This window comes from Varroa jacobsoni, unplaced genomic scaffold (assembly GCF_002532875.2).
Source record: "Varroa jacobsoni isolate VJ856 unplaced genomic scaffold, vjacob_1.0 scaffold_1287, whole genome shotgun sequence".
Classification (NCBI taxonomy): Eukaryota; Metazoa; Arthropoda; class Arachnida; order Mesostigmata; family Varroidae; genus Varroa; species Varroa jacobsoni.
This window is the reverse complement of record NW_019214189.1, coordinates 65,684-77,860: the sequence shown is the minus strand read 5'-3', so window position 1 is coordinate 77,860 and position 12,177 is coordinate 65,684. Positions and strand designations below refer to the sequence as shown.

The 12,177-nt window shown below is 41.6% G+C and overlaps 1 protein-coding gene across 5 annotated transcripts in view; it reads right to left on the bottom strand.

The window, feature by feature from the left end:
* Positions 1-225: 225 nt before the first annotated feature.
* Positions 226-12,177, bottom strand: part of LOC111268450 (P protein) — a 53,955-nt gene continuing 42,003 nt past the window's right edge. For 3 of the 5 annotated variants that reach the window (XR_002685232.2, XM_022847441.2, XM_022847433.2), the window contains one exon: positions 226-1,347. Coding sequence is in view for 1 of the 5 variants with exons in the window: in XM_022847441.2 (XP_022703176.1) it covers positions 1,307-1,347 (41 nt within the window). In the remaining 4 variants the exon portion in view is untranslated. Of the gene's footprint in view, positions 1,348-3,775; positions 3,863-10,912; positions 11,403-12,177 lie in introns of those variants that run through there. The other 2 variants (XR_002685234.2, XR_002685233.2) reach the window with 2 other exon arrangements.

The following is a 12,177-nucleotide window of genomic DNA, read 5'->3' as shown; positions in this document are numbered from 1 at the left end:
TTTGGTGTCGATTATAAGGAACACGTGTAGTGCTGACGCAGCACTTAATTAACACTAAGCACATGAAAGAAGTACGTTCTTATATGCATATCGTGTATTTACGGAGTAAACATAGGTGAATACGTTGATGCAACTGAAGTTTACACTTATCTGCTGATTTTGTGTTTACTAGCAGTGTTTCCTGCCACATACATACATACATACATACACAGACTGCATACACTATTATATGCGATGCGTTATGTAAATAGACATTACATTAGTACGAAAGGGTGAGCGTGACATTCTAGCAGTAACCAAGCTAGAAGACAAATGAACCAGTCAATGGTAATAATGTTCTAAAAACAAAAAGCACACACATAATACAGACAGGCATACAACAACGTATTATTAATCATATGATTATGAGACCGAGGCCCCGTTGGTGGTAGAATCCACACAGGCGCAGCAGTTACTATTTGACAGGCTCACGCTATCCTTCTCCTTAGCCTCGTCCGTTACCTTAACCAGACCTGGTCTGCTTGATAAGAGAACTGAAGTCGTTGGAACCGCATGTCCATGAAGTGCACAAACAAAAGCGTGAATATATAAACATGAGAGCATATAATTCCTGTAAATTTATCGTATGTCTAGAACTCCAGACACGTAAAAACGGCCCGTTCCAATTAATTGTGTGCCTTTGACTGCTGTTTATTCTGCAACACAACTGTGCGACGCGACGTTATGCCGCGCTTGCCTCTGTTATGCTCCTATTAGTAGTATATAAATAAATCATACTGGCCACAAACAAAGACCTTATGAGACTCTCGTTTAATGTAGATTGGTCCGATTTTGGTCAATGAGCATCTTTAAAAAACTCATCATTGATACCTTACAAACAAAATCGTTTAAAAAGGAACCATGTTAAAATATCATGCATGAAAATCCTATTTAAGCAGAACTATCATTTAACCAAACACATTAACCAATGCTTGTATCTAATTTCGGTATATAATAATAACAATTATTATTAGTTGATTATTATATCGAATGCGTTATGCAGTTGTTGTTTATAATGCCACTTAATATAAATCAACGCCTTCTCCTTCATAATAGTAAAAAAAAAAATGGTTGAGTTCTTGCTGTGAGAGCTGTATATATTCTTAACGTATTGGTGCTACATAGGTTGCCGGATTTCGTAGTAATCTTCACACACTCAAGGCTCCATATCGCGAGTCGAAGAGCGGAGTTCCAGGACACCGCACAGGCGCTTTCGTTGCCGGCCGACAGATTTATGCTATCTTGCCCATTAGCCTCGGGTGCTACTTCATCCCGAGCTGCTTCCGCTTGTTGACGATGCCGAAGCCACTGGAATATAATGTACATCTAATTAAATAAAGACCCTTATTTACTATGCATCGGTTAATAAATTCAGTTAAAGTCATTCGAACTAGACTCCTTCGCAGCTGACAGGTTCAGGGCATTCGTTACCGTGAATGAGACCGGAGTATGTCTATGTGCTACGGTGTTAAAGGGCCATCTACATACACTCAAAGCTTTTTTCACTAACTCTTCATACGGATCTTTCTTAAGGTCCAGAACTGAAGAAGACATCGTAAACTTTGGTGTAGCATTTCTAATTAGATGTATTGTAGCCTAAACATGAATCAATAAACAAGCAACGTAGACTTTTCAGTAATTTTCTAGCTTCGTTACATCGATTTTAGTCAGATTTAGCTTGGCTTTGAATTTGCCGTTTTCGCTGTCGGTAGGTTAAGAAATCGGAACGGCATTAACAAGTCCTCCATAGTTCATATGAGGCTTCTCAGCCAAGTAAAATGTTTAAGAAGATTCAGGTCCGTTTCATCAAGTACTATTTGCTCCACAAAATATCGATACATCAAATAAAGTATGGAATGCTGGTCGATGTGCCGGCCACTTCAAGACTTCGATCGGCTTCGATGAACTAACTATCCGTCTGCGTCACCTTAAAGCTGCGCAACTGCAAATTAATTGAAATTCTGACGTATTTCTATGATATAAGCTAGCAATAAATACGTTACATTTGTATAAAATTTGATTTTTCTATTCTTATTATGCTCCACGTACATAGGTTAGTGTACGTGTATATATGTCATTTTTCAGTAGAGAAGGGAACTGGAAATTGAATCTTATTTCTCCTGCTTGATTGCCGAATAGGCCCTGGTAAAACCGATGACTTGGCGGTGATCTTGTATGAGAGCTGTCAGTGTTGTTGTAGTCAATGGTTGTTTAAGATCTTAGAAGAGCGGGCTGTCTCTGATCTTTCGAACCGTAGACCGTTTTTTTGATGGGTTGTGCATCTGCTCCATAAATATCTTCCAAGTCCTTATGGCATCACAAACAGCCATTCCCACCTCTATAAGAAAGAAGATAGTATACGTATGATGGTACTACAAGCGTTCCGCGTTTCTCTAGCAGCTTTTTTACATTTTCGGATTTTGAACGATAACCAATCATATTTTCTTGGTTATTCATTTAAATTATAGTTGAAGACTCCAACTGGGCATATACCAAAACCTCATCATCTGTTTTCATCACTGGTCGAGTTTTACGTTCGGCATCCCCATTAGGTGTTTTACCACATGACTAGCTTCTAGTTTGTCTATGCTTGCACTCAAACTTAGACCACAATGTATTTCTAAGATCTCACCTCCTTCACGATCAACTAAAAAAGGCAAACAATCTCGTAATCTGTGCTGCGATACATAGTGTCGTCGTTGAATCGAGCTAAAAACATGGTATAACTTTGCTTATCAACGTGGCAAGTGCTTGTATCGATCTATCTGTCACCAGGGTCACGAAAATAGTGTTTCTTTTAGGAATAGACCATACGCTTTTTATTTCTAGTGCTTTGCTGACCGTGTTTGGAGAACGGAGTTTAATTCGTACGTATGGGTGAATTTTCTTCGAGATATTTAAGATAAAAAAATTTTACTGAATTTTGAAGGAACGATTATAGTACTACTGTTTTTTTTATGTCAATGTCGAGCTTCAACGGAATATAATGCCTACTCCTAAATTATTTGTTATATAATTGCGATTTCTCGTTGTTTTGATTGCTTTATGTATAAACAGGCTTCGTGGTTTCATATTCGACTTTTTTAGTATTAGTTTTCTCCTGAAATGACCGATTGCCATGCAACGATGATTAGTCGGTATGCAACAATGATATGTATTGATGCGTATTGCCCTAAAGGCGAAGCCACTTCTTGGGCTTTAAACTCTTCTTTGGTTATAAACCCTAGACAATCTTCTGCTTGACATTTTGCTCTCCGAAGCTATCCTGTAGCTCTACTCCGAATTGTGCCGAGCACGTGTGGCAGTTCCATTAACTGCTCGCAACTATAGGTTGCGTGACGATTCGCCGTGCAAGCGGGACCCATATTCTTGGTCAAAAATGTTCTATTAAGTTATTCTTGAAAAATGACTATCGTTTCGGTAAGTCAATGATTCTCAAGCTCAGCAACGGTAGTCTTGTTCTATTATTAAACTTTCTTTTTGGTTGCCACTTGAAGACCATAATAGATTGGGGACACTTCATTATGGAACATTCCTAGACAGAATTTATTTGATTTTTTTATTTCTACCTGCGGGTTATCGATTAATATGTTAGACCGCCCAGTAGAAGACAATCTGACTTTATAAAGACCTGATAAATATTGTTACATTTTGGTCACCTGGTTTACGCATTCTCTACTTAGATTATTAGTCTCCAAAGTATGTACTGACTAGAAATTGAACGGGTACTACTTACAAATTAGAGGAGTTCACGAACAGGCACCAAATTGGTCGATCTTATAGCAGTTCCAAACGGAATGATCTCGAACAAAAATTCGTTTATCTAGAACCAGTAAATGCTGAACTTAGCTCCATCAATGATGCGAATATATGCTAAAATTGGTTATTTTAGTAGTCTATATTACAATCTAGAACCTGTCACAATAGTAGTATACCATAGCATGGCATCATCAAGTGGCAGTTTTGGAATTTTCACGGAATTTATCTCGCCGGATTTATTCTCCGTAGAGAGTGAAGACGTTGCGGGATGGCAGGTGAAAGGAGCGAACGAGAGTAGGGAGCGCGAACGTTTAGTCTACGGTAGAAGGCGCGGCTTATTATTAGGATACTAGTGCCAAAGACTTCTTGCCCTCATAACTTCACTCCCCTAGCCTGTTCTGTTGCTTCGGCTGTCCTTAGGGGGACATTGAGCAGTGGAGACTTTAGACCCATGAATCCCGATGGGGGAGTTAGGTCGACGCCAAACCTCCATCGCCTAGCTTCGGTTGCCGGCAGTTGTCGCACCGGCCGCTCTTGTAGCAGTAGAAGCAAGAAGGAAGCCTCGAGGCTTGCATCAAATGGATTTGCTTTGTAACTGCCAATCAACCGGGGCTGGACTTGCCTTAGATGAAGCAGACCCTTGAGAGGCTGAGGGGAAAGCAGACGTCGCGACATATACGAAGGGAAATAAAAGAGAGATAGCGAGGATGAAGGCCGAAAGGGGCTTGTTAAAGTGTCTTATTTGCCCAGTCTGTGCGATTGTACGAAGTGAAACAAGACACACAACAATGGCAAGTGGCACGTTTAGCAGGATCAACCCCTGCCACCATCTCCACCGTTTTCCCGCCGTAGCCGACAAGATCGAGTCCACGGGATTAGGATCACTCACTGGTGGCCCACAGTCGAACAACGAGGTACCAAGTGCAGCTACGAGGGAAGAGGGAAAAAGGGCTCCGCTTAGGATTAGATCTGCGCTAGATCGGGCCCATCAGCTGTCGCCGGCCGGCTGACTGTTCCGCTGAGGTCCTTCGCTACCGCTCTGCGTAATCAGAGTAGGGAAACGCAAAAGGAAAGTTCGTTTATTTTTGGTGACGCCAGCCAGCAAGGAAAACACAGTGGACAAAACAGCGGACAATGAGGGGAACCTCCGATAGATGCTGCTACACTCCGCTTCCTTTTTCTGTTAAACGTTAGGTCTCTGGCTTCTAACTTCTGGATTCGTTGTGCTATGTTCCTGGGCTTTCGTTGTTTAAGCTTGAAGTTGGATTCCCCAAGGATTGCTGACTGCAAGCCGACAATCGAGCGACTTGAAGTCCACGAAAAAGCTTGAGCGAGCTTTTTCTAAGCAAAACGCCGGCAATGTGTCTAGACCATTGGCAGTCATAGAACTGCTTTTTGCGTTCTTTGCCTGCGTTCCTCCTGCGCTAAAAGTGCATGGAACGCAGAAAAGGGACTAAAAGAAGCACGTTAGGGTGAAACTTTTAGAAAAAGGCTAAAAATCCGTCACCGTTGGGGGATTACCTTAACTAAACGGGATCTAGCTGGCAGACAGGCTTGCAAGTTAGGCGCAAAGATCTTGCCACTACCTGTGAGAGAGAGCTTGGGACGCCGACGTACAGCAAAATGGTATGGTTTGCGACAGGCTGACGAAAGACGCCATGTGAAACGTAAAACGTCCATGACCAGAGGCGGCAAAAATGGAACGGAAGAGCCTAAGTGATGAGAGAAACGAAGACAAAGCATAAAGAAGAAAAAAATAAAAGAGGAAGTCGACAGAGGTTGCAAAGTAACAGGGAACGAAAATCCCGCCTTACCTGGCGGTCGACAGATTGCTTATTCGCCAAGCATCCAGGTAAGTAAAATGAAAATAGAAAAATATTCTACATCGTACAGTCAGTTTTCTTCTAGGATATCCGCTACAAACTACAGCAGTGGATGGATGGGAGAGCTAGAGCTTCCCAGGAGAGAAAGTGCTTGCGAGATCGACTTATGAATGCTCCGCGTAAGACGCTTCATGGCCGCGGGCCTGTTTTCAAAGCAGCCAGATTAAATAATCTTAAAGCTGCTACTGCCGCTGCTATCGCCGCGCCTGAAATAAGCTTAATGACTTGATAGCGGAGTGGGTCGGCAATTCCAGTAAGACGAGTTTTCTAGATTTGTGAAGTAAAAATAAAAGAAGAAAAAACGAAGCGAAGCTTTATTTGTTATGCTAGGTTGCAAGTTATAATTTTCTTACGCTCGTATTAAAGTAAATATTCGATTTTAAGTTTATTTATTCGTCTCTGTCAGTTGTAGCCAACATTCTTTACGTACAGATCAAACCACAACACAATCTCCCAAAATCAGTGTGAGTATATAGAACATAAAACACTTTGTGCCATATGGTGCTCTTGTTAAGCGACATGATATCTATCACGATTTCTTTCGCGTCTAAAGTAAATACAGTAACATCAAGTTTGTTTCCCCTCGGTTTCCTACAGAGTTTGCGCTGGGGCCTGTTAGCGATAAAACAAGTCGTTTAGCGAGTCATTCGCCTGTTTTCACCCGTTGTTAGTCATCACACCCGAAGCAAAGAAATTCCCATCAATCTGCGCAAATTTTTCTCCCCAGCTTTTAAGGTTGCTTCCCCAGGACTTCCGTTGCTGAGAGCTCAAAGCGATGATGTAGGTCTTCAGAAAGCAGTGCCAAGTCGGAAGGCGATTTTAGGTCGCCATGTGTAGCCCCAGAGCTCCTTTGAGGAGGAAAGAGGCTTTGATGCGATTTAATTGTTCGGGGTTCTTCATTGTGGTATCCTTCCAAACGACATAGACGTTATGATCGGAACTATTTTCAGGCTGAACAGACTGAGAGCGGTTTCGAAAGACAAACAATGAGGCGGGTAGATCGCCCATACGGTTGACACTGTTTTTCTGCATTTTTTGGGAATGTACGTTAGTGTTATTATGGCATGGTACCACTACGGAGGTATTAAGTCTGCACTATAGTAGATTATCTGATGAAATGTCTATTAGAATCTCACGATACTTGGGGACCTTTGAGGGTATTTGCGATTAGAATCTTTGTTAGAAAGTGCAGACGGCGACAGTTTCGCAAAAATATTAGCATTGATCATCTCACGATGACTCGTACTGACAGACGATTGTGCAAAACATAAGAACTGCGGTTCAGATGAATCTAACAGAGAAGCTGTGTTTTTAAACTTACGACCACCAGATCGTTGACGGCCCAGCAGAAACGGCTGGCGTTGTCATCGCTTCTCATAAAAAAAAAACAACATGATCTTCATCCTATCTAGTACAACCGCTATAGCTCTTAAGTACGATGACCCTATACAGCCATCGTCCCACAGGGGCAGTAGGAGCAGCAATTCTATCCTCGTGCCCCTACACCATCTCTTCGTTCGTTGATCCGAGTCGTGGACACTATGCAGTGTGGCTTAGCGTGGGTTGTGGACGCCAGCGTTTCGTACTTGTTTTTCAGCCCCTGAAGAGCAGTCGTTTGCAGTTGTCAGACGCAGTAGGTCGTTATGAAGTTTTTAATTCGGCCGGCATTACTCGCGCAGTGGGCGTTTCTTTTGTGGGCCATGAAGAGATGTTAGAGTCTTCAGCAATACAAGCACGACAGTGACAGAACTGCTGCCAGCATCTGGAAGCGTGGTTTTCAACTACAAGCTGGGATAGTCTTTTTCTGTTCCCCTCTTTTGCACTTTCGCATTCTGCCTCGACCGCTCTTTTATTTTCCCTTATGGTTTACTTATTTCTCGAGCTACCGTAAAAAAAAGCCGGAGGTACCTAGTTGGATATGGTGCCGTCGCAGCAGTTCACGGTACATAGAACCAAAAAAAAAATAAATAAAAACGTGCTCATGAGGTGAGAAAAACGTTGTCATTTAGATTCGCTAAGCTTACCTATTAGTACATCAGAGAAGTGTGTTCCGCCAGCCGAGTAATGTACATCTTTAGAATTGCGTCCTGCTTTTTTAATTTTGGTTCCGTTTGGAGTTGAAAGTTAATGATGCTTTGGGCCGCTGAATTTACTGCGAAAGCTTCTTTACATAATTTAAAAAAGAATAAACTTGAGGATTAAAATTTAATAACCTATTCAAGTGTGGTGAAGAAATATTCGAAAACTGACGTAGAAAATGGCCGAAACACCATGCCTAAGAGGCCCATTTCATAATAATCCCACTATTTGTAATTTTAGCGTAAAACCATTTGATTTGCTTGATCTAACTGAATGTCCAAATGAAGAAGAGGATGCAAGCGCGATTTACCACCAACGGGGACAAATATTTAATCAAATAGACGATGGAAACAGTAAGACAGTGTAATCTGAGGGAAAATGGCCTATCTGATTGAGTACAAACACTTTCCACGGAGTCCAGAGTGGCGTAAGTTGAGATTACCTTAGTCAGCTTCTACGAGCGGGAACAGCTGGTAAGTTATAGGCTGCTGAAAAGACTTTTCATCATATCACCCACAAAATCACAGATGCAATCTGTCTTGTAACCCCTTTTTAACAGTGCGCCAGCTTTCTCACAGCATAAGCACAATCACGGTGTGTCGCAAGTATTTGCATTAGCCATAATTGAAACCCGTTCTAAGGGGAAAATTGATAGGTCGACGTCAGCTAATAACCTTGGTGTATATATATGACCCATATGTTGAACTACTATACAGCGAGAATTACATAGGTCACAAATCAGTGCCTTTAACGTGATCTTGTCTTGCTCATAAAAGGTAGACGTATATAAAACGCGCACACGTACAGGTGCGTCTACCGTAGAAAATGAACGACCTAGTGACAGAGGGCGATAAGGGACGATCAGTGACTAAACCACCAACGCTGGGTTTGATACGTGCATTTTAACAATGCCAACGGACATTACCTAAAAAGCTGCTGTTGGTGAAGAGCTCAAAATGAAGGTGACAAAAAGAGAATGCCTACTTTCTTCTAAGGAAGGCTATAGATTCATTTGATTTGAACGTTATTTCGGAGCATTCATTACATATATGTTATTATCTGTACTATGACAGTCCTTTAATCTTGACCATTTAGATAACAAGAAAAATTGTCACGTTTTTCTAAATATAGTATAATTATAATTACTCTGGTGCTACGCTAATTACCGACCGGAAGTATGAACCTAATCGTCCACAGTCATTACTATAGCATAGATAACGAAAGACTTTGCCCGTTAATAAGACTACAATTCGTGAAATAACGCAAGCGTTATGAGAATACAAGCGAGAAAAACCAACTACGTTGCAGGATTACGTGAGCGTACAGACGTCTGCTTAAAAAAATTCGCCCGGTTCAATAGCAGTGCATGTGCACGCCCGTTTACATACTCATATATTTCCTTAGGCATATCAGATATTAGGCCAAGAAGCGAGTACAATAAGGCAAAGTGCGACTCACTGACTTTTGCCTCACCTGTTCTATTGTCCGAGAAAGTCGTCAATCTAATGACGGCTGTAAACAGCGATGGATCCGTTAAATAAGCAATTACGATTTTCGAGTGCACGCGTCAATGTCTGTTCGTTCGTGTGTTCAATCAACGGAGTCTACGAGATCGAACGAGCGCACAGCCATTCTAGCGAATGAGCGACGTTTTAAGAAGACGGATCGTTTCCTGTCATAATTTTCCTCTTTTTCCTATTTTCCCTCTATCTGCATGGTTCAACAGCCGCTCCGACGGCCGTCGTGCTCGCGCTGAGGCCGCGAGCCACCCCACCACAGTTCAGGCTACTGGGGTATGCTCTCCCCCTGAGACCATTCAGAACAACGACGCAGCGGCAAGCGGAACGCAAAAAGGGAAGTCCCATTGGTAACCGGCAATGGGCGAATAGCGCATCTTGCGGAGGGGAGGGATGGGTAATGTAGATTGGGCGATTTAGGTTTTTGCAGCAAGAACGACAAAGCGTTTCAACGGGGATATATCGACTAACATTCGACATGCAACAATAGGGAGCGTCTTACGTCACTGGCCCCGTGGTTCTACCATCGTTTCTGTGTGTATCTGGACAATCGCTTTTCCCCGTCTTCCCCAAAGAAGATGCTTCAAAAAGAGAGAAGATTTCAGAGAGAGAAATGACGCGGACCTTCAAACATATGATCAAAGAAAACACCTCACTGGATGTTGTCGATAGAATGTGTAACAAGGAACGAGCCTCGAACGGCATGGAACGGCGTTGAGGGAATGGGGAAAATAAGAGGACAAAAAAGAATACGTTTATTCAAAGGGAAAAGACATTGAACAGAGGTGGCGCCCCCGAGAAGAGCGGAAAAGATCAATGACTTAGGGAGATGCTAGTTACTAGAGGGAAAACGGGAAATACAGGGATAGAATACGGCGAGAATAGACATATGTTAGATACGCATTCATGCTCAAACAAAAATGGGGGACTAAATTAATAGAAGCATTTAGACATGTATGTATGGGAGTTGCTGAGGTGAAAACTTATAAAGGGGAAAAGAAAAGAAACGCGGTCTGATATCGTTAAGATGGAGAAGCCCGTGGCCTATTCCGCTCCTATGCTGACTAATTAGTCGCTCTACGTCGACAATGAACCTGTAGTATCACTCTACTGCATAGAGCCCGCAATTAGCGGTAGAGGCAATAGTCTGATACGAAGCTAATGTCAATTTTCTTGACTATGCTCATTGCCAACAAACATTCAGTCGCAATATGAAGGCGTCAAACATCGACCATTATCCAACGGGATCAGTTAGATATAACGCGCGCGACTTTAAGCTTTTGGACTTCTTCTCTGAAAATTCGGGTAGAATATCCCCTATGCTCCGGGGATTATCGATCCGATAATCAACACGAAAGTTCGCTATTTATTGCTTCAAACACCTGACTGATTTAAAGTAGAAATAAAATACACAGTTCGGTTTTTAATCGTATAGAATTTTCGCAAAATTACAAAAAATTGTGAAAAGTCTATCTAAGTCTAAAAACAAAAAAAAATTATCGAAACTGCTATACTTTATCCTCCAAATTGGGAAATTGCTTCCCGTATTGTCTATGGTAAAAGACACGCTTAGTATACGACAAGGAAAAGGGACTATGCTAAATACCCCTTCTGCAAATTATGAGACGCCATTCGTATTGAATAATACGACGCAATTTTAATAGTAGTGTTCTTATGCATGTTCTCATTTATTCAAGGGCCCTCGCAAACAATGGACATTGTCCCGAATTATTCTTGCTCGTGCCCAGTATGGACGCGACAGGCGCCACCTGGCCTCCGCGGGAGCCTCGAGCTATAATGTACCGGCCCATAGTTCCTTTTGTTCTATCTTGTTTCGTCAGAACGGAAGTGTCCATTATTTACAATTGCGAAATAGGACGAATCTACATGATATTCATCTATACAAATGTTTATAATTACCGCGTCATCTTGTTCCGCTGTATTTGGCAGTGGATTATTATAGAGTACGCAAATTCAATGACTGCAATCAAACAGTGGCTATTCAGGCTTTAAAAAAATCGGCAGGGGAATAAATAAGTTGTTAAGTTTTGGCGCTCAAGGTTCTTGAAAGATTTTGTCAGTAGGTTGCGTTCACGAACAAACTCTACCTTCGCAAGCAACAGACCTGCAATGAAACGCGTGGTGTTTGTCAGGCACCGTGTACTGACATAAGAAAAAACAGATTTCGAAAAGCAGGACAGTTTTTTCTCCAGAGAATAGTCGTGTATAACTGAGTAGTCCACAGGACTTGTTTTGCTTGTTGAATTGGACAAAGATACCTGCTAACGTTGGTTCTCTCAAGCTCGTTAAAGTAACAAAAGGACTGTTATAATTTCAATATTCTCACTTGATCAGTTATCGAATTATGTTATCACATCTTGCTCGTAGATCTCAAAGGCTAATGCTAGGTCTTTCTAGAGGTGCAATCGGTTATCTGTACAATTAACCAACAAAAAGTGTTTTTTTTGGCATAATACTTTGGCCGTCTTTAAATTGAGGCGGAAATTTTAAAAAGTCTTTAAGTGCAGCAGTTAAGTAAAACGACGACAACCACAACATAGACCAAAGATTCAAGAAGCTCTTTGTGATCATTAGATGCAATCAATAAGGGAATCATTGAGTGTTGATCGGGAGAAATTCTCACGCTATTTTTCAAACACATAAATAAACTAACGTCAAATCCAAAAGTGTGATCTGCAGATCTATATTATTTGATTTATCAGCTACATCGTCCCAATACGTTTCTTATATATGCACTTTTTTCAAGTATGTAGAATGTTCATTGTGTAGCTATTTATAAAGATAATAGGGGGCTTGTAGCAATGTTTTTCCTATTCATCCAAGCTGAAGCCCGTCCTAATCGTTTTTTGTAATGCCGCTCTTCAGTAGATACACTCTCG